Consider the following 24,085-nt stretch of genomic DNA (forward strand, 5'->3'; position numbering starts at 1 on the left):
AAAAAATAATTATAAAGGGATAATGAGCACCGGCCGGACATAGAACAAGATGGCAGGTGAGAATCTTTCAGCCCATCCATTCTGCCCATTTTTCTTGATGTAAGAATGCAGATCTTACTCTTATGGAGAACTTACTAGATAGCATTATCACGTTCATTAACATTGTAAATTAAATAAGCCAGTCATAGATACACTTCATTACTTCAACAAGGTCTAAAGGGAAGCCAGCAGCTATGACAAGGGCACGCCAGTCCAACCTGGCCATCGTTGGTCACAATCCTACCAACTGTAGGATATCTGATTTACATCCAAGGAAACCATCAACGCACAATGTATTATGTTTCATCATGGAAACCGAATGTGCTTTAGCCCTGCGGGGTTGAGGTTGGAACTCAAGAGACGTGGACTATATAAGAGAGGGTGAGGTGATTTCAGTATATAGGATACACAAAAAAAGTCTTCGATATATTACATTAAAATATATCTATTAGGAAGGAGTATATTCTTTGTGGGGCTTAATGAAGCCAGCACTGAGTGGATGTCGTATGTTTGTAGTTGATAAGGGGTTTCATTTATATTTATGTAAATATGAGATAAAATCACAGATAATCAGTTGGTGAAGGCATTTATCAACCACCGAACAGTTGGCGACACCACTGTATATGTGCTAATGACACTGAGTTGCAATATAGTTTTGACATACTAAGAGCTGCAATTACCCGGCCCCCTGGATCCTTCATACATGCACCGGTGAAGGAAGTTATATTCTAAACTTTCCTGACTGGGAAGGTCTCCCAAGCTCTTAAGCACTTGAAAAGACTTTGGAGGTCCATGAGCAGAAACATTTGTAACATAAGGATAAAAAAGGACAGAGAGTATAATAAACGGGGGTCGATAAAGAAAAAACATTACGCTCCAGACAAAAATGCCTGCATTCCCGTTCTGCATTATGGAGAATGTTGTCTAAGCGTCTGTCCGAAAGACTTTTACAGTCAGTTTCCAGTAAGTTCAGGAAACCTCTCAGCTTTCCCTGGATACTGAATCCTCCTGGTACCTAAACCAAAGGCCATGATATGACCCTGCCGAATAACGGTCTGAACAAACCCATAAATTATCAGGAACCTCATCGAACTACCCCTGCCAAACAACCTGCGATTAAGAATTGGTCAAGAAGCAGTTATAGAGAAAGAAACGGTCGAGGGTTTGTGATCAATAGAATGATTGGGCAACTGGAGCATCTAACTGTAGCCTTCAAGCTACCAGCGCAAGGCTTACTTAACAAGAAATTAATTTCGGCCTAGAGATAAACCCCCAGCAAACTATGATACGACACACACATTTAAAATAAAAAAGTATAAAAGCTGCAAGTCAAGCAATAAATTCCAGCGGAGTTACTGGGAGATTAATTGCATTGTTCCTGGCTGCCAACAGAACCGGCAATTAGTGGCATGAAGTCATGGAAAATGAGGGGACAGAAGCCAATACCAGCAGCGAGAATATGCTTTTCAAGTCTTCAAATGAAATGTAACAACTGATCCAGATCAGACTTGGTGCAATGGCCAAAATGAAAAGCTTCATGTCTGGAGTGCCAGGGAAGAAAACCATAAGAAGTGGTTTCTCATGTTATATTAGAGAGGATAAACCGGGTTCTCGACCACGGTACGTCATTGCTTCAGTGATTAATAGAGCAAGGAAACGTGCTTGTTGCTCAACAATTTTCACATTTTAAAGGCACTTTCAGTTAACCCTTTCCAGTAGTTCTCTATGCACAACAGGAAACGCAGCATCAATAAATCAGAAGGTGCTGCTCAGCGTCTGTTGGATTTAGAGGACCTATTCCCCTATTGAAGCTTCGGCAGCGTCATAAAAACTGGTGGAAACGACTATTATTCATATTTCGAATATAAAACTGTTCAGTCGGGTTCTGATGACTGTGGCATTATATTAGTTGGAACAGACACCAATGTTTGCGCAATCTAAAGGTCAGAAATGTTCTTTGTATCGTCACAATCCATTATAACGTTCAAAAATCATGAGAAAAACATGCAGGAAGGGAAAAAAAAAAGAAATGAAAACCACAAATCATGGTTTTCAGACAAGAAACCCCTCTGATAGTCCTAAAATGTTTACTGCTCATCGTGGCTGGGAGTTTTATAAAAATGTCTCATGTTTATTATGCATTTGACCTCAATTCCAAAGAAACATCATATTTCTAAGAGCTCGGTTACAAAGTTGCCCGTAGTGGGTACAATACAGTAACGTTTGCAGATTTGAGGTTAGATGGGGCGTGGGAAAAAGTACGCATGACGTCATCCAACAAAATATCTTATGTAGACAACAGATTTCTACAGCATCTTCTGTTTAGTTAATACTATAACTAAACGTCTGTGGGTCTATATACCCAAATACCTGGCTCATAACAAGTGCCCCTCACTTGCCTCATAACACACGATTAGTAGCCTACAGACCTCCAGCAAAATGACTAATGGGCAGCGGGAAAGTCTGCAAGTTGCTTCTAATAGTCAATGGTTTGACCTGACTTGATGTGTTTCATGTATGTACAGAGACGGCCCATGCAGCCTAAATCCTAAATACATCACTCCACTGAACGGCCATACCAGCTCCAGGAACAAAAGCTACAAAGCGGCTACACAACGTCTTTCCATGGCTAATATTTTTCCTGTGTAAAAACAGAACCATATACTAAAACAGCTCTTTTGCTTAAAATTTCTTCTATAACGTGCCACACCTAAACAAAAACCCAATTTATGTTCAGCAGCATGATCAAGGGGCCGCATCCATGCTTTACATATTACCCCATATCACATATTCTTTAATACTATTGGCTTAGGGGGTTTGGGGGTAGTGTTTGGTTTCATTTTTTTTTACTTATAGTGATAGGGCTAAGGTGCACTTCATTTTATTATTTTCCCCCTTTTTCCCTTGTTCTTAGTGCAGTCTGACCCAAGATCCTCTTGGGGACCTCTCAAACTTATGATACCAATGATGTCACGGTGACATCACTGGTTTCTCAATAAATATTTTTTTTATTTCATTTTCCCACTCCATCTCTACTGCATTTGCCCCTATCCCCACCACTAGCCCTGAGACTTACAAGACATGCCCTCAGAGATGCTCTCATGCAAGAGTTCCAGAGGGTCTGCTTTTTTGTCACTTCAAACATGCAAAAGGGGCAAGGAAATGGGACCACAGAGGGGGCAGCGAGTTGCAGCTTCTTCTAAAAGTTAGTACCCTGATTAACCTTACTGGTTAATGAATACATTCTTTGGTGGGGCTATATGGGTCACTAGACTACTTTATCACTTTACAGCATATATAACTACAATAATACCTTTACGGTGCGCCATATACCCATGCTCTTCATGTTACAGCGCGGTGTGATTATAGGTTCCAAGAACAGCCATATCTTTGGTGCTAGACACTTTACTACTATTGGCCTCGCTGGGAAGCTACTCCTAACTAATATATACTATATAACTTAGTTCACCTTGCAATTACATCCATGCTGATACACTATCCTTCCCTTTATAGAACACACAATACAGTCACACCCAACAATCAACCTCTCCCAGTCAGTGCATTCCACGGTAATACCCTACAGCTAAATTCCAGCTGTTACAGCGTAGAATACCTTCCATGCGGCCGCAATCTACAGAGCGGTAACATTATGCCACCGGGGCGAACAACACTCATCAGCCAATAGCAACGTCTGAATTTGTAGGTTCCTGAATGATGTCTATGCTTTTTAATTAAGGTGTCTTCTACTGGTTTTGGCCATCCCAGCTTTCCCCAAACATGATGTGAAACATAGTACGCTACTGCAGGCAGAAATCCATTTACCTGTTGTGTGCTGTCCCCATTAACCATGTGAGGTAGAAGTGAAACTTCATTTAGTAAAGGTGTGGCTTCCAAAGGAGGAGGCTGGTCGGCCATCATAGCTGAAATGATCATTCATCGACGAATGTTCGCGTCCACGACCTGCCAACATGAAAAAAAGCAAAGTTACCTATTACTTGAAAGAATCTTTGTTGGTTACAGATAACAAAAAATTATCGCTTATGTGCATTTTCCAGAAATCATGTATTGGCCCTGCACTCATTTCAATATATATTATACATACGAACACCCCATCCTTCCGCCAATATGAATGATTCCTAACGTTCTATTCCGTCTCGTATATGTTTATAGGCAAACTCTCAAATCCATCAGGTCCCACCAGCATTCTGGGGTCTTTCTACGTAGGACAGGGCTTTCCTACTTGGTCATTAAATGTTAATCAGAAAAACCACACACACACCTCCAGACCGACGGTGGATTAGAACAATGAAATCCAGGAGCTAGAACTTACCACTACACTGTATCTAGAAAAAGAAAAAGGAAAAAAAAAAAAAGAAAAACTTTTGGCAGAGGATCAAGAAAGATTGGTTCCCCAGATTAAAAGCTTCTGGGCGGGCAACGCTTCTCCACCCATGATCTGCATCTAGCTTCCAACTTATCTGATGAGAAGGAATCATTTGGCGAATCCCTGTCTATGGCAGCATCCCATGAGATTAAAATTAAAATAAAAAAATGAAACGCGTCTGTGGGATTTCAATTTTCTCTAAATTCTTACGAAAAAAAAGTGAGATAACAGGATACAGGAAATTTGTCATACCATATTATGTTTATCTGGCAATTTCTCTCGCGCAGAAATAAAACAAAAGAGTTCTGTGTTTGAGACTTTGCGGCAATCGGTTCATAAATTCACGTTCCCAGTGGCAGCTATTTAGACGTGTTACTTCCAGGGCATGCGATGTTTGCTCTGGATTACGCTGGTTAATAGCAGGAAAGTGGAAAAAATGAATCAAAGGCTATATAGATACTGAACTAGCGACTGTTCGTGGAGTTTAACGATTGAACAGTGAATGATTGAACCGAGTTAACTTCCTGGTGTAACGCCACATCACATCCTCTGTGCCAATTCTGGCCAAAGCAGAGACGTCACGTCCGCTTACTACAACATGACACATTTCACCGCCACAGATGATGGTGTGGCTCCATCAAGGAAGAAGGGCTTTGTTTGAGCCTTTAATCAATATGCAGCATGCCACGGAATAGTGTATTAAAGATTCCGTGCCATCAACGGAAGCTATTAGACCCTACATACCCCTATAAACACACACAATGAGGCAGAACATAAAGTAATATCAGAAATAATATCATCCACACTGGATGAGTAAAATTGGCAGTAAGGCCGGTGGTATGGACTAAGCATTCAGACTAAAATATGGAAGACTGAAGCTCATGTTCCACCAAGCTGGACCAAGCTAGGTGCCGGCCTCAACCTCATTGCCAGCATAGGATGGACGAGACCAAGATTTTGTTACATCTCCTTTCTTTAAGGAACAGTCAAGCCATTTCAACGCAGTCTGTTAGAATAGACATACAGAGAGGGAAGTAGATACATGGAACAGCCTCCTACCAGAAGTGGTAGAGTTTAATACAGTGAGGGAATGTAAGCATGCATGGGACAGGCATACAGCTATACTGAATGAAAGACAAGCCCAATGACTGATAAAGGTCTGAGACTTCAGGAAAACTGGGCAGACGAGATGGGCTGAAAGGTTCTTATCTGATGTAAAATCCTGTTTCTTTATATAGATGTATCGGAGGTTAAGCAGACCCAAAAGAGCAGAGAGCCAATGATCTGCTTCAAATAAGTGACAGCTTTTAAAGATTACCTCGACAGCACAAATATGACGTCGTCGCCACATCTGTTAGAAAAAACAAAAAGTACTGAAGAAACCCCCACTTAGTTAATGCAGGGAAATGGTTTATTCCGAAATAGCAACTGAGAAACGGTGCAGCTGCGCTTCTGATACCTCTGTGTTTATTCATCTCAGTTTCTATGAAATACTCGTCTATAAATTCTGCGGTCGAGGAGTTTCAGGGAAGAACATAAGGTGTTCTGAGCAAAGGATGGTCTTTAAATAACAGTCTTAAAGGGCCCGTGTCACCTAAGCATGGGGCCAGCTCGCAAGGTTTAAATGCACAAGTGTCTCTGACACACTTATGTCTTATACAGACGTGCAGATGGCTGCTGTGTAGATTTAATAAGCTTCAGAGAACACTCCAGCCATTATGTGCACTTTAATGCGTATGATAGCTGTGTGGTCCCTTTAAATTTTTGTGGCGTGGCCTTTCACCCCAGTCCAAGCTATTTTCGGTGTAGGAGATGAGTACAGCCAACCACATCTCCACGCAGTTATACGCTTACTGACGGTTAACGCCAACACTGCCGAGACCCCCCCGTGAGCAGGCACGGAAAACCATCACAGCTTTGCTGCCACTGATTGGCTGCTTCAAGCAGTCAATCAGCGGCAGCGGGCGTCAGACCAAAGTGCAGCTGCAGATTGGAACTCAAGTACGGCAAACTGTCCCCTTGGGGGGAAAAAAATCTAAAAACCAAAAGAACGTCTCCTGTTGTATGAATTTCAACAATGTAACTTGCATTCTTTGCTGAACCCACTATCTGTATAAATATCAAACTACCTATAGGTTTCCATTGTTAAAAACTGCATACGCATATTGCCCCCTCCCTAACGGCCTCTTCTACACACACCGCTTGGTGCTGGGAATCTCCCAGTAGCAATGTCATTAGTGAATAACTCTGAATTCAAAGATTTAAGGAACTGGATAGGCTTTAAATACAGAGATTAGCCAGCACATGACAAGGATGTACAGAAAGTGTCCTTAAGAGGAAGATAATGAGCCTTCTCCTGGGTGGGGGATGGTCAGCCCACACACATACACAACATGAACTCATACAGGAAATCCTACAACACTATTTAAGGTCAAGAATGCGTCCAATAACCAACCCTATTTACTAAAAATACTCGTCAGACTGAACAGTACCATCAAGTTCAGATTCAATTGTTAAAAAAAGCTTTAGGAAACAAAAACCCTAAATATAACAGCCGACTTATGAGACGGTAACAGAGCTGTGATGCTGATGGTGGGTTTAGTCCAAAACAGAACATGCACATCATACAAAATTCATACTGTGATACAGCACAGAACACAGACATTAACTGCATTGCCAAGTATATAGAGACATAACATGTACAGTCATTGGTGCCCAAGTGCCGATTTGACTATATTGTATGTAACATTTTGCCAGCCAACTCCTTCTAGACAGGTTATGGTCCATCACTCTCGCTGGTAGGTAACTTGTGACATTGTAACTATGGGTGCAGCTATCATTCCCAACAGGATTTTGTGGTTGTCCCGCTTCCCTGGACCCAAAATACATCAGGTTACAAAATTCTACACACGTAAACTCTTCAGGTAGCTATGGCTTGGAACACAGTTGCAGAACTCATGCCAATCTTAGCAATAAGTGCTGGGAGAAGTTCCTATTGAGTTCACGTTAACCAAGCAGCTCATATCCAACATCACAACGAACAAGGCAGTGTCCAAGCCGCTTAAGAATCATATGGAGTTCAGCTTCCACGCATAGGATGGGTGCAATCCGGGAGAACATGCTCCAGGAGAAAGGCGCCCACCATCCCTTGCTCCCAATTTCAATTTAAGACAAGTAACACAGTAGTGTATGGCCAAGTATTTAGTAGAGCAGGACCTGACAGACTCAAATAAGTATTAGTATTCAGGAGTTCCTCAATTGAATAAGCAACATGGGGTGAAAAAGTTTTTCAATGCTTTAGGACCAGGCAGAAATATTTAAGGAACCAACTGGATTTTTAGGCACACTAAGAGGTAGCTTTATAAGATACTTTACAAGCCATGAGAACATTTTTGGAAGCCAAACATCTTTTTAAGTGGACAGCTTAATGATACATCTCCCAAAGACAAAAGAAATGCCTACCAGACTTAATGAGTTCAATATGAAACATAGTTTGGAAATCTAATCAACAAAGTGGAGTCTGAAACACACAAGTAACATCAACATCATCTGATGTGGATCATCAGCCAGAACTTTCAGATGTTGCGTAACACGTTAGGAGGAATAGCACGCAGCCCACATACTGCCTCTGTGCCCCTTGCGGAGTCTAGACTGATGCGTGTGTACAGAGAGGAAAAAACGTAGAACCGGTATCTTGGTCAGTTTACCAGACAGCATTTTCCTCCTTAAAAATAGTCAAGAAAAGGCTATGTGTATAAAAAAAAAAGGATAAGGATAGGTTTAAGAAGAGTTTTGAACTCAAACACCCCAAGGATAGATGTAACAAAAAGTTACATGATCCGAAGGATTCATTATTTTTCCAAGGGGGTTGGAGTAGAAATTAGGTACGTAAAGATAGAAAAAAGTGCGTATTGACCCATGAATACCCAAAATGTGCCAGGGATGAAAATTGATGAAAAATCAATTAAACAAAACTAGGTAACTTTACATAGTGACATAGTTGGAGGTGGTGAACATAGTTCTATGTAGCGCATACAGCAAGGCTTTAACAAGGTAATATACCAGGCCAGGTGCACGCGATACAGATGTCTGTTCGGCTGTCCAAGCTTCACCAGAGCGCTTCCGCAAAAGGTCGGAGAGTGCGCGCAGACGAAGAAGAACAAGAAGAGGCTGTGGAGCTGTGGAAAAGTAGACAGGGACATAGAAGCAGTCGCCAGAGAGGGTAGGGAGACATTGAGTATGAGTGTGTATGAGAGAGTGTGAGAGACTGAGTGAATTTTTTTGTATCAGTCCAAACCTTAATCCCTCAAACCTTACTCCATACACACCAGGGCACTTTACTTATGATTATAATGATCATCCATGCGCTCAGATCCAGTATACACAAACAACAAATATTTCATTAGCTATTCAAAAACATACAATGAGGAACTGCTCTATATTTGTAAAAAAAAAAAAAAAAAAACAACTCCTAAGATGTTCCTGTAGCCTGTCTGATTATCTAAAATGGTCTTCTATGGATATAACCCATAGTTTTAACAGATTTTTGACTTAACTTCTGTCGATCTCCTAGTTATGCTCTGTGTTTAATGCAGAACACTCCGAACTATCCGATATGCTTTAAATATCTATGCTGATTTCAGCATGTTATTACTCAATTTCATTTTCCCAGAGAATAGTTCATAAAAGGTGCCTTCTTTTTCCCATCTGTATCACTGGTGCCAGGAAGTCTCTATTCACAGAGCACTGGGCCAGCACGGACAGAGGGAATTGGCAAGATATTGGCGTGTTATTATGGACCATACCACAAACTGTTTTCCTTCCAGATGTTTTTATTCCAAACTCCACTGTCCCTTTTTAATTTTGTGTTCATTTGTTTAGCTCAATCACACTCAGCTAATGAGCAGAAGAAGATATTACATTCTTTAGAGAAGACATAAACTCTGTGAATTGTGAAACACTTATATTCAGGAGCGGTTTTCAAATTTTTCCCTTTTCTAATTCATGTGACTGCATTATGGGTTTCGCAGAGCTGTTGATTTTAACCTTTTATGTATTAGTAGTAAATATATATATAACCACAGTATACATAAACAAGCATTTTCAATCAGACAACAGATTCTTACTTTTAATTACAGAAAACACAAAGCTAGACGAGACAAAACAAAGCAATTTTCCTTTTTCCTTAAGAGAAGGAGAATGTACCAATGGAAATCCAAGCTGAGAATGCTACAACACTACTATTTTGCCCAGCATTGCCCCACCTGGGACCTATAGCCCAAGGGTCATAATCCCACCCAGGTCATTAGCAAAGCCGAGTGACCTCTGCGGAGCAGGATGCTGAATTTCAGATAGAGGTTAAAAATTTAGTTCAGGTGACAGCAGCAAATTTCACAAATTCCTTGCATTTTTCTAACTTGAGTGGCCGCAAGACATTTAGCAAACACAGCTCTGTTCCATTGCACCATTGATAAAACATACATCGGGGGACCCACTAGCCCATTATATGCAGTTTAATGCATAAAACAGCCAAGGGTCCCCTTTACATGTTATTTTATGTTTAATTAGAACCTTTATACATTTGCTTTCTTTTGTCAACTATTTGCCATGCAGGAGATGCATTCAGTCGAATGCATGTCTTTCTTAGCAAATGTGCAGGTAGCCAGCGCTAGCTCGTATGAGCGTTCCAGGGATCCTAAAGAGACCCCCCACGCAGATAGACACAAAGCACTCCCATCAATGTCACACGAGAGGGCTTTGTTGCTGGCGCCTGTCTACTTCATGCAGCCAAAGCGGCTGAGAAACGTGGGCATAGGATGGAGTTACGCTGCACAGCTTTAGTTGTATTTTTTTGGTCAAATAATGCAGATAGAATGGAGAAAGTATTACTGTGGTTATGGACTTGCTGATGAGTAGCAACTGAGCAAACCCTTTGTCCCATTGAGGTCAATGAGAGCTACTTCCAAATTCATTCCAAGCTGCATAGTTGACATCGTCAATGCATTCACTTCTCCAAATAAAGGATTCATAATCTCTTTTGTGCCAACTGATCTGAAATCCAAAAGGGGCTATGATGTTTCAATATTTTGGAAGCTCTTTGTTACATTTTAAAGAGAGTCATGGAAAAAATGTGCATCAAATTGTTTTCCTCAAATATCTTCAATCTAAAATCCATGTACAAAAAAATGCAGCCTTAAGGCAACAAAATGAAAAAAATAAATATGGAAAGAACGTAAAAAAAAGAAATTGGGATGAATGCCAGAAGTGAAAGTGATCAATATACAGGAAACCGCAAAATTAGACTAGGATCTGGAAACAGTTATAAAAACATTAACAAGTCGCAAAATGAAATGCAAAACAAAGCAATGGTAAAGCCAGCCAGCGCTCGCCCCCAATCTACAACAAAGAATTAACAAAGAACACTGCTGTTACAATAGCTCCAGGACTTTGTTTCCGGGCCTGTATTTGCACAGAAAAAGCAAAGGTCACTTTGACCCTTTTAGTTAAGTCTGAGAGATCCAGTGTCCCTGGGAATCTACACTGGCTGATTGTTTTTGATGCCGATGTGAACCTTGACAGAATGCAAAGCCTTTGTTATAAAGTAAACATTTGAGCAACTTGTCCTAGTAAAGATTCCCTGGTACGAGAGCCAGGGCACACCATGTGTGAGAAGTCAAAGACCTACACGGCATGGTAGGTATTCTGCATTAGAGACAAACTCTTGGGACCAAACGAACCTAAGGAGTTATGTAGAAAGTGGGAGTGACTCGCATTGAGGTTTGAGAAGTGGTCTACAGAAACCAGTGTAATGGTCTACTCATTTAACTCTTTACCAGTCACATCTTCGCAAGCAGGGCCTATCAGTTCGCCATACACACAGCTAAAATTGCCACAATCCATCAGCACCGATGGCAAGCTAACCTGCTAGACAGGCTTAAACGGGTCAAACGAGGAGAAGGTAAAACATTCCACTGGGGATGCAGGCAAGACTTCAATGGTTAGTTATATGAAGCAGATATGTTTTAAAAAATAATTTGGTAGTAGAAAACGCTACAAAGAGTTTTTTTTTTCTTTCTGGAGGCCATTCAGTCTTTATGGCTCTTTAGAACTTTATCTAATCTTCTCTGATAAGGCAAGCAACCTGCTAGAAAGCCTCCATCATTTCATTGTAAAGTGGTTAGAAGTTATGCCTACAAGATAACTATAAAATACTTAGACCTCTATCAATCACAGATATATGGCTCTGGGGCAATTAACCAACTATGAAGTGATCCATTTCATTCAAAAAGCCTGAAGATTCAGTGTCTGCATCCAGGAAGCCTTAGATTATCTGAGCTGGTTCTAAAGGCCTAGCAACCTTGTTTGTGTTCATGATCATAAAATAGACATGAAAAAAGAGCTGTATTAACATTAGTGGATTCTTCTGCTGTCCACCCTACATGGAGTAGGTCTCAGTGAGAAGAATCACTCCTTCCAAAATTCCTTTGATAAGACACTTGGCAACTGGGGTTTTGCACTTTTACATGGTATGGAAACTCAGATCTATGATTATTATAAATATCCCCAGGTATACAAGAGATTTGTAAGACTGGTGGATATTGATGGAGAATAGTTAATACCCAAAATACAATATCCATTTGGAACATCACGGACTGTGAACCGACATGGCAAGCTCACTATATGTTTAAATAATTCAATAAGTACTTATGTTTAAGCTAATATTTTCCTCCAATCTAATTAAGTACACCAGTGGAACAAAACAATCCTTCCGATCTACAGACGACTCCCCATCTCAAATATGGATCCCACAGTCCTGGGTCTTGATGAACATTCAGTCCAATCCCTACAAGGACGGTATTTTTACGATCATCTTACGGATACATATGAAACGGGCAGGGAGTACACTCTGTAACCTTTGGAACAGTATCCTCTGGAATAGTCTGTCCCACAGGCATAACCAAAGTTATGATGACTCAGTAACTTAAACGGAAATAGAGGCTGGTGATGCACAAAACCAGAAAGAAAGAGGAAATGAGCAGCGAGCAGGAGATTAAGTGAAATATTCTGAATGCAATTATCCATTTGCTCAGTGGGTGCCAACTGCCTACCAGTATACGGATGACGGATGGCACAGCCGGTAAAGGGCTTGGCATTTTTCATTACTCAGATATTTAACAGCCTTCCTAAAAAAAACAAATGTTATCTCTTATATTAACCCTTTTACTACATTGAAGGCATTTTGTTCATTTACGTTACCAGGGAACATCTTGAGAACCTTATTTACTTTCAGGACCAGAGATGGAGGCGGAAGGCTAAAGGGAAGCGGACACTGGAAGGGATATCAAAGCAGGGAGGGGGAAAACAGCTAAATTCTGATTTCAATGTAAAAAGGAGTACATTCAATTTACCTTAGTCGTTTAACCTCTTGAGCACCGGAGTGATGCACTGAAAGCCACGATAGCACTTAATAGGCTTCATCTAATTATAAAGTTGAGCAATAAAAGGGAAAAAACACAAGCTGGGGAAATCAGAATGTGGTTTCAGCAGAAGAAGTATTGCCGCCCTTGGCCGGTTTCTCTGATGAGGTCAACGCAACGCAGCTTCTGCAAACCCACCCACGACCCTTGGTTCATGCCCGTGTCCGGAGACATTCCACGCTTTAGCAGAGGTTGCTCTCCTTACAGACCTCAAGCAGAAGGAGTTAAAAACTATTTCACATCCCAGTCTGTTCTTTTTGTTTGCCCTTCTTTTTAGAGGTCTGATCCCAAGCGGTCAAAGCATGTGCTGGGTTTTTTTTTTTTTTAAACATTCCACTTTGTGTGTGGGCGGTAATGAAGGCAGAGAGGAAGAGCAGGAGGACAGGAAGCAAAGAAACAGAACCAGGAGTCATCCTAACCTCGGGGATCTAACAAGAAATGCAGATTTATATTATGGACACCAGTGCTGCGCTCAATAGGAACTCAATGACCAGCAGCGGCCCATTTCTCACTGTGTTTGCCGGCACACAGTGTCTTCTTAGCAGGTGTTACAACAGCTGCGCTAAACATTTGGTACATTTAAAACATAAGGAATTACAACAAAGAAGAACAATAGAGTGTGGAGACGTAGGTAACGGGACAGTTAAAGGGAAAGAAGAAGAGATGGGGTTAGTGGCAGTGCAATTCCCACATGCGCTTATACCGTAAAGATGACATTGCCTCGTAGGCTCTGGGCTGATGTAGGAGCAGGAAGAGATTTAGGGTTACCCGGCCTGGAAAAGCAACAGACCCAACGAAAGCACAAGGCATTGGGTGAAGGTGGTGCTGGGGTACAGGCGGGTGAAGGGTCAGAATGAAAGATGAATGGTGCTAGAGAAGTATCACAGAAGATGTGGACCACGCACAGAATATAGTCAGACCGGGGAAAAATGTGGCCCAGGCTACATTCTTACACTGTGCCGCGTTGGGGCACAGCGTGGGCCTGCTAGAAACCCAAGAGCAGGCCATGCTCATAAGGGGACTCTTGGACAGTAAAGTGGAGGAACTGAGCAGAAAGAGGAAAACATGTTACATGCTTAAAATGTATCTCTGGGATAGGTTTGGAAATTATGTATTAAGGAGAAGTTAGGGAAACAGCATTATTAAGAGGGCTCTGGGAGAAGCGGGTACACAGAAACAACTATTCAAAATTCACCAAAATATAAAAGATACTAGCAAGCAAGTAGAAGAAATGTAAAGGTTATCACATGCATCACTCTTAACATTTCTTTCAGGGTCACGTCCACCACAAACATCTCTGCATTTCCTTGCCAAGAAAACGCCATGCGAATCAGCTGCGCAGTATCACGACAATTAGCCTTAACGTTACACGAGGATGGGAAGCTACTATGAAACGTGAAATAAGATTCAACACACAGTAAACTCATTCATATAAACAAAGTGTGTACCGACCACAGGCAAAAAGACTAACTTGACTAAACTGCACAAAATCAATACATTCCACGGTAATTCTTTGAAGTAAATAGCATAAAATCAACAATTAGGAAGCTTGGTTAGCGACTCCCTGCAATTAATTTGTGGACTATGGGGGGGCAGCTCCCACGTGGCCCCCTTTATGAAGATATGCGGCTGAGCGCCAAGAGGTGGCTCTTCAGGTAAGGTGCTTCAGGTAAGCAGGTAAGCACCTGCTTCTGGCTCTTCTCTTACCACCCCCCGGTGTGAGAAACACATGGTAAATTTACACTGCAGAGTGAATTAAAAATGTTTCCTCCTATCAATGTGTCAGGAGGTAAAAGGGGCCACCAGACATAACCGAAACTTATGAGAAACCCAAGGAGATGAAATCTATTTTTCTATTTGTTTGTTTGATATGCCTAGAAAACATTTGCGAACAAGGAGGTATTGGCTTTCTGCAGCTGACGATAGAGCTATTTAACATCTTGTACAAACACACCGCTGTGCGTAACATTTACATCACTACTTTCGTTGTGTTGGACTTTGAGAATATGAACAATACACAAAGCGGCCAGGAGAAACGCTGACATTTATGGGGCCTGAGAGCAGAATGAGCTGCACCTGGACACCATGCGATTAATAAGGAATCCATCACCAAAATCTGATATTACTGCTTAAATGTGAAACGGATTATTCGGCCCTCTATGGGTTAGGCACAGCCTTAAAGGGATAGGAACACCATTTCTTGGACCAGTAAAGCAGACCATGAGATTCATATATCTAGAACATCAACTGCTGCATTCGTGAAAAGGAGAATGGTGGTGCTCTTCTTCCAACATCACTATAAGCAAATAAGCTTTAGTTCACAATTAAAGGGATACTACAGAATAGTGCATATTAAAGTACTATGCTCTTACCTGATACAGAAGATACTCTTCCACCACGGTCTGACTATTCTTGCCACTGACTGGCAGATGCAGGAAAGCATGCTTACTAAAATCAGTGATAGAGCTTTCTGCGCATGCACACAGAGGTCTGAACCAACACTCTCGCCCAGCTTTTTCCGAGCCAGCACTAGAGCCTCCTGGAGGTAAGTATATCATGTGTAGGGAGATGTGTTCGGCCCAACAAACCTTCTGCATGGCATTTAGATGGGGAGTGGGGAAAAGGGCAAATGCATATGGAGGGGATTCTGCTGATAATGCAACAATGTAAGAGGACTATGCAACTGTCACGGGCATTAAGGTGCATATGAAGTGTCCCTTTAAGTGACAAAACATACGGATAAGCCAAAATGTTGCTTCTGAATTATGTCCATGGGTTTTCCTAGGGTTCTTACTGTGTACGGTTCACTCTTCACTAAGACAACCCTTGATAAAGTGGACTCTCACAACTTTCCCAAACCACGGAGAGGTGAGGTTTACCTCCGGAACAATGAAATCCAAGGAATCTCATTGGTGGAAAGATTGCAAACACAGCTATCATTGGTAGTGTCACCTCTCCAAAGGCATTCACATGAGCCATAGACATATGCCGCTGGGACTCATGTACTGCCCGTTAACACTTAAAAGGATCGGAAACATTGTGTTTTGTATCTCATTTTGGTGAACATGCTGGCCTTTGTATCACTCCTCTATTTTACATTGGAAAAGCTTTCAATAAAACGTTAAAAAGAAGACTTGTTTCGGGAAAGGCTATAGGAGAATGCATATTAGGTATGCGCTGCTGCTGACAGGAGGTAAGCATTCTGTAGATCTCCTCCCATGCATTTGCAAGAGGGGCACCACAAAAAAATTAAAGGGACTACACAGCTATTGTATGCATTGAAGACCTTACGATGGCTGGAGTGTTCCTTTAAATGCAGCGGAGTGCGTAAAACATCATCGTTAGAATGTAAAAAGCCAGTGTGTTACTAAAAAGGGTTTTAAGCTACAGGCACAGATCGCTGCTGTAATGAGCAATATGAGCTGCCTGTAGCCGGAAGCGTTTCCAAGATCTCCGACACCACTGCATGCAGGAAATTACACAAACAACACACATTATTAATGATTTATAAGGCAATATGGAAATCCCCAAGTATAAGCAGATACAGGATTTAGCAAATAAATTATTAATGGCCTATCCACCTCGGTCAGAAGCCTCCCTACAGGAGACCATACTCATCGTGTGTATAAGGTCTTCAAGGGTTTATGGAAGTCCAACCGGTGGGTGTCACATCCTGTTGTTAATATGATGCCCCAACCTAGATGTGCGGCCACAGACTCTGCATAAACAAACACACATGGAGCTGTAGGACACGAACGTAAATAACGTTCAAAAGCTCCTCTGCGTGTTAGAAAGTAGGCTTTAATTAGCAGATGCAAGTAATTGCTCCATTGTCCTTTGTATTCATAACATTTAACCAACAAGAAAGTGAAGTGTCTGTATTTCTTCACAAACCATATAAGTTATTTCATTTTCGCTCAGGATTCCACAGACCACCAGATAATTCTCTGTGGAAATGCTTATATATCCTGTTGGGTGCATTTAGCCACACAGAAGGCTTTCGAGTGGAAGAAGAAGTTGACAATCTAAAACTAATTAAGGTTAAATAAACAAAAACATAAGGAACAATGAATGATACGCTGACATCCTACAGTGCTGGTGATCCAAGCAGGAACTCAATCCATAACCTTTCTAGATCCTGAAAGTTCACAGAGTTCTGGCTCCTGCTCCCACGCAACATCAAAAGGAGTGGAGATCTCTTTTTTTTTCCTACCCAAAGGCAATTTGCCTTTTCCAACCTTATGCAAACCAAACTCATTGCTGGCAGTAGGGCCGTACCAGCAAACACGAAGGAGCCTGTGATGTCACATGCAATTTCACGCTTCACGAACGTGAGGACATCAACAGGAATATTGAGGAACATGCCTGCTGGGTAGTGTTGTTAACATGAATAAAGTGGTTAAAGCAGTGTGAAAAGCAGCAAACATTTTATTTATTAAGCGGCGAGACATAAAGTAATAAAACAATCTTTAGAAGTTGTTCATTTCTATCTCACACACAACTGACACATGGATGATCTAACAATGATAAACCAGTTTTAACCCTGTCCTAGACTTACACAAGATGTCAGCTCCAGACCATGCTTTATGTCCATCTTGGCTACTTCTATATTACACGCACTCACCCCTCCTGACAGTTGTCGCTGCATTACCATACCATACTGCATTACCATACAGACAAACACCTTGCTGTTCCCGGCAGACGCAGCAAATACAGACCGGCCATTCATCTCTATGGTTTGTCTAGTACTTTCCGACAGCAAGGCCTCCAGAAGGAAATAGAAGCGCCGAGTATGTTTTATCTGCTACACTAGAGTGACAAGGAAACGGAATATAAAATAATATGAATATTTATTTATATAATATTTATTTAATAATTATTTTAGAAAATAAACAGGCATGATGATGAAAGGAGAAGACCCATGATTTTTTATTTATAATATTAGATTTGAAATAGGCTTTCAGCCATTTGTATGTATTCTGGCTCTGTTATTTTAACACAATCTACTAAAACAACCACCCGACTCCTCATCACGCTGCCTTGCGGTAAACAATAGAATAGCTCAGTCTTAATTCTAAACCGGGCCCTCTGGCCACAGCAAGTCTATGGTGGAACAGACTTCATTCGTATTGCCATAACGAATTAGCTCAGTGTGGGGTTTGAGCGGGGAAAGTCACTCAAAATATCGCAACCGACGGCAGCCTCCAGCCTTTCATGAGCAAGGAAAAAAAAATTCTCTTATGGGACTTTCCCTTTAAATGGTTATTTTTGACACAATCTGTTATACATACTAGAAATGCCTTACTATCTCTCCTCTGCCCTAAAGGTTTTACTAGAACTGGAAAGTTCACTGTGCCCTTTTCTTCCCATCAGGAATGCAAAATAGTAATACTTTTTTTTCTTAACAAAAGTAACAGTTATATACCAGCCGATGTGACCTTGGCTGATTTAGACAAAAACTTAGATTTTTCAGTCGGTTGCCGCCTACAACACACAGGCAAGGCAAGAAAACAAAGATAAATTCAAATACCAGAATACTTAGTCACTAACCCATGCATTCTCATGGGGACCCCCTCTGCCGGGACACTGGGAAACCTCCAGCGATGTAGTCCAGTAATGTTTTGGAATGTTGCTGAATGTCAATCACCAACTGGAGAATCCAGACTATATTTTGCCAGAAAAAGAAGGGGTCAGAAATGGTCCTTACCAGTAAATAGATGTACCCATCCAGAACTGTGAGAAAAGGGGAGGTGGACACACCCACGCACGACTATTGCGTCGGACAGAGTGGCGGTGATCTCTTGTCCGACATAAGGCATAAAGGCCTTCCCAGAGTCTACATATGTTGAGGTCCATTTGAGCCATGGCGCTATTACAAAATGAGAGGCTCGACCTTTAGAAAGAAAAATGGCCTATCCGTGAATACATTGATCTGTACAGTAAGGAGTGCAGTGTTTGGTGGGAAATACACAGCTGCCAACATTCCCAAATTGGAAGGCCCAATAAGTAGACACGTCAACACGTAAAAATACATTGTACAGGAATTGCATCTTTGCAAGCAGTGGAAAATGTGCTAAAAAGGGGCAAAATGTGAGTACTATTTGTGACATTTTATAGTAGGGTTTTCTCTTTAAAACGTTGTTTTCATTGCACATGATACGCCACTGCATTTCACAACCCAGCACCGCACAGAAACAGGCAGGAAACAATCTTGGTGTCACAAGAGCAGATGTCTTTCCCTCAGGAAGAAGACTACTTCTGAAGAGATGTTTTTACGAAGCGTGTTTGAGAGCGTTAGTGGGGAGTGCCAAGCTGTGTGAGTTCAAGCGGGCCACCGTCACAAGGGGTCTCTCCTGCACGTGTCTGAAAGGGGACGCGTACAAGCGTACAAAACTAATACTCGGCCAACCAAGCTGTGTCAACATCTCAGAATTCCCTTGTAGATGTCCCGGAACACGCAAAGTGAAAAAAATGACTCCTTCCTGCAAGAGACACCTTGTTATTGGGTCAACATAGAGATGTAGTCCCATACACTTTTGGGACCTCAGAGGACTCTCTTTTAGATGTTCTGCATTTCTCTAAAAAGGTACCAGCTTTGACTAAAAATTCCATTATAAAATGGGGCAACGCAACTAAAAACTCCCCAAGACCTTGTTACTTATATATCTTCAACAATGAACATAAAGCACACTTCTACAAAGCCAGAAATGTTGGCAACATCATCGTAACTCTAATTAGCCACCCTGACACCCAATTACGGCTGCCGTATCTTTATTACTGCAGTCCAAGTATCTAAACCTGGAGATGCCAAGATTCTTGTGAATTTCTGCCAATTATCTGTTAGATCAATCCCAAGGACACCATACTTTATTCCAAGCTTTCATATTTCTAATAAAGCAGAACTGTTTGTATGACAACTGAGCTGTTGATGTTGGCCCCAGGTCACCATACTTTTATTGAAGGTGTTAAAAAGAAGCAGCGAGCAAGTAAAATAAAACAATAAGCTTTCTTTTGACACAATCCTAACCTTTTAGCAAACTGCGGTACATTAGCCACATGAAACATATTTGGAAAGTGAATTTTGAATGAAATCTCACAGCTTCCATACAATGGAAGGTTCTGAGGATGGCATGGACCTCTAACGTAGATTGCAGCCAACGCTTCCAGAACATTATCCTAAATCAGGCTAAAACCAAATAAAAAGATGGGGTCCAGCAACTACTGAAGAAGAAGAAAGCCGTCAATAATAAACCTATATGCTTGAGAATGGAACATTGTCCTTATTCTATACATCATATATATATATATATATATATATATATATTTATATGTATCTTACAACTTTTTTTCCCATGTATGCCTCTTTCTTTGGGTCACGACAGGTGGCCTAGAAGCAGAATCATGAAATATCTTCATGTATTTTAGATTAGTGAGCAGCCATGTTTAAAATATGGTAAGTGATCTTGAACGGACTCAACAATAATCCCAGCTAAGGACCAGGTAATGCCCTGCTGATAACATCTAAAAAGGTGGACGAAAGAATGGTCATTACAAAAAAAAGCACCAAAGTAATTATTTTCGTTATTAGCCATTACCTTCCTAACATGAACAACCTTAGAGGCAAGAGGCTCCAAAATCATGTTTCACTGTTCCACATCATGAGCATCTCCGTGCCAGCCGGCCCTTTGCTCATTCCAGGCTGAAATAGTCTTATAAAAAGACAAAGCTCATCCTTGAAGATCACAATGAAAGGTAAAGGAGATCGGATATCACAGAGGTACTTAGATGGAACAAGGAAGTCACTGTTTGTCTATGGGAAAGAGAGAACATCTATATGGAGCGAGCAGAAAAGCAGGCCAACAGAGTATTAGCTTACTCATTTTTGAAAGGGCTATTTATAGTCAGGCAGAAGGTCTGCCAGAAAACACTTCTAGACATTCATTATTCAATGTCATTGCCAAGGTATTGCCTGAATACAACCTAGGCCAAATGCATTGGGAGGGGGCAGTAAACTTGTTACAACAATATATTATGTACAAACGTGTTCAGCTTGTGGTAGCTTGTTCCGGGGGAATAGTGTGCAAAAAAAAGTACTGATAAAGGAGAATCATAAGACAGCTACGTCCTACGGTGTTCCTCCGCTGCCTAAATTATACAAGTTGGGCTTTGATTCACTGCAAAGGAATGCGACTCTGAAGGCCTGGAGAAAGAAGGACGACCGGAGACTGAATCATATGGAGGAGAAAACCAGCCAATGGCACAGCTGTTCAACTGGAACAAGGTCCGCACCGGCCAGAGGTAATCTTGGAAGTGCTAGGACACAAATATCGTATCGTATGGAAATACTGCTGTATGATGCCAGACTCTTACCGACTCCGCGAGGAATGGCGAGATGGGGGGGTATGAAGTCACCTCTGATCCAACATAAATGCCACAAAAACTGGCGTGGGCACATATCCACGGATCAGGAACTAAACACCCCCCCACACACACACACACAAAAAATAATGGGAGTGGGGAATTTAAGGGAATTTCGCACCACAATGCTTGCATTGTACTTTCAGGCTTACATGTATCACCATCATATTCTGTAGCGCTGTACAATGGTAAACATGACTTTACAGGTGGAGCGTCATAAAAAAGAAACAAAAGTTGAGGAAGACCTTCCAAGGCGTTAAAATATATAACTCCGATGTATGTTCTTCCAAGTATTTCGTATTAACCCTTTAATCTAAAATGTGTTCTCTTATACTTGACCAGCAGATTTACGGGTCTATTCAGGTGTTAAAGCGACAGATTACAAGAATCGCCAACAAAGCCCCATTTGTGTATTAATGTATGGCCATTTAACCAATTATCCCATTAAAAAGAGATTTTCCAAAATATATCGGGGGTCCAGGGAGAGCCTCAACATTCCCCCCCACAAATTGTTTTATTTAACATTATTATTTTGTTAAACGGATAACGTGACATTAAGTTTATTGTACAGCACCCCGGGGTATGAGGGCACTATTTAAAACAATAAATAAAAATAATTAATGGTTAGATGACTGCACGTTACCCTTAATTAGATAGATTGCTTTAACCCATTCATGTCCTTGACATCACAAAAAAAAATTACGGCATATATATATATATACATATGTCAGACTCTGTTGCAGCAGATATTTAACCTCTCATTGTCAAGCTACATTCCATTGGTACCCAGAGGGTTAAAACTGCTAAAGTGTTTGCTTAACAATGAGAAACTCAAACCAGGATAATCACATGCATGTTTAAATTCCTTCACGATATTAACCTTTATCACTTCTGCTGGGAGGATGCTCCACTAATCTACCACCCTCTCAGCAAAGTTAAACCCCCTGATGTTACATCTAAATTCCCTGGTTTGCAAACTTGTATCAAGTTTGTCTGGATGTTTCACAACACACCATGGAATTGCTCAGGGAGATGGGGCTGGGGTATGTTGGAGGAGGGGGACACAAACTATTGACAATCCAAAAGCTCCCTGGGACCCTGAATAGGAATAATCCCAGTCTAGGCTACCCCCTCGCCCCCCTCTTACTGACATCAGAGCCCGCCTGCAACAAGTAACTGTCCATGTGGATGACGTCACCCAAAAAGTCAATAGCCCTTTGTTATGACTTTGTAGGGGAGAAGGGGGTGAAGACTGTACCGCCTGGGGAGGGGATGAGGGGTTAATGAGCAAAACGGAAGGGAAAAGGTTAAAAAAGCAAACATTAAAAGAAACGAGATTTTGCGAAAGAATTTGAAGAGGGGGAACTAAAGGGAAAAGAAATGAGAGAAGGGAGAAAAAGAGGAGGAGGAGAGAAAAGTGAGCAGGGAGGGCGCAGGATCCTCTCCATCTGCAGTGACTGAAGCCTACGTGGCATTTCCAGGAGGCAAGGACAGGGGGGCAGTGGGGGCTGCAGACACCGGGGAGGGGGTAAGGGGCACCCGGGGCAACACCAACAGCACCCAAAGGCAAAGGGCAAGAGCTTGAAAGTTGTTAACCCTTCAGCCCCCGACTCCCTGCAGATGCTTACCCAGGCATTGCGCAACACAGCCCAGGGCTTGACCCCTTCGGGAGGGGGTATGCTTAATGTATGTGACATCCCAAGGGTTCTAAGCAATTACTTAACGCGTACTCGTCTCACCCCACTAGGGGGCAAGTTAAAAGTCTTTCGCAAGCCAAAATGAGTTTTTTTGTGTGGCCCATAGATAATAAAGCTAGCAAAGTTTTCATTAGGGGGCCAACGCTTGGGGGGTGCAGGCGATTAGAGCACTAAGTATCGGTGTCTGCTGCCTTCAAGATGTAGATAGTGGTGTCAGGGTAATTAAAATATTCTTGTTGGGGGGGTAAGCGGGTGCACCGGGTGCTAGCTGCGGTTTGAAATCACGACTTACCTGGGTGCTGCCGAGAGATGCTGAGGTGGGATCGGGACGCCCGGTGAGAGGCTTTCCTGCTCGTTTGTGTCCCCGGGGCCGCTGCAATCTCAGTGCGCAGCTCCTACACTGCCGGGCTGCAGCGCCATGCTGGAATGCGGCCACTGCGCATGTGCGGTGGGCTGGGCACAGGCGGCCAGACAGGAGCACCCCCTCCCTCGCTGTGCACACAGACAGACAGCTCGGGATACACACAGCCCGCCTTACTGTACACAGAGACAGCCTGGGACTGGCACACTGAGAGAGACAGCCTGGGACTGGCACACTGAGAGAGACAGCCTGGGATAGACACACAGCCCTCCTCAATGTACACAGAGACTGCCTGGGACTGGCACACTGAGAGAGACAGCCTGGGACTGGCACACTGAGAGAGACAGCCTGGGATAGACACACAGCCCTCCTCAATGTACACAAAGACTGCCTGGGACTGACACACAGACCCCCACAGAGTGCATATTTAATGCCTGGGACAGACACACACACAGAGACTGCTTGAGATAGACACACAACCCTACTGCACACAGAGACTGTCAATGCCTGGTAGAGACACAAAAATACTGCTTGTGGTAGACAGACAACCCTAGAGCTCTCTTTCCTACACACAGAGTCCAGGGTATTAGGATAGACAGGCGCACACACAGTCTCTCTCACTGGCCTACAGAGCGCCCGGGGTAGGCGTGCAGCTTCCCTCAGACTTCCTGGGCTAGGCACCGGGGTGACCACATCAGCCACATTTTCC

The 24,085-nt window shown here is 42.2% G+C and overlaps 1 protein-coding gene across 2 annotated transcripts in view; it reads right to left on the reverse strand.

Moving 5' to 3' along the window:
- The window catches only part of LOC128502749 (fibronectin type-III domain-containing protein 3A-like), a 41,911-nt gene extending 18,469 nt beyond the window's left edge, over positions 1-23,442 (reverse strand). For both annotated transcript variants that reach the window (XM_053472655.1, XM_053472654.1), the window contains exons 1-2: positions 23,308-23,442; positions 3,862-3,999 (exon numbers count right to left, since the gene is read on the reverse strand). In XM_053472655.1, coding sequence (XP_053328630.1) covers positions 3,862-3,972 — 111 coding nt within the window. In that variant the 5' untranslated portion in view covers positions 3,973-3,999; positions 23,308-23,442. The remainder of the gene's footprint in view (positions 1-3,861; positions 4,000-23,307) is intronic.
- Positions 23,443-24,085: the final 643 nt, after the last annotated feature.

Source organism: Spea bombifrons, chromosome 8, assembly GCF_027358695.1.
Source record: "Spea bombifrons isolate aSpeBom1 chromosome 8, aSpeBom1.2.pri, whole genome shotgun sequence".
Classification (NCBI taxonomy): Eukaryota; Metazoa; Chordata; class Amphibia; order Anura; family Pelobatidae; genus Spea; species Spea bombifrons.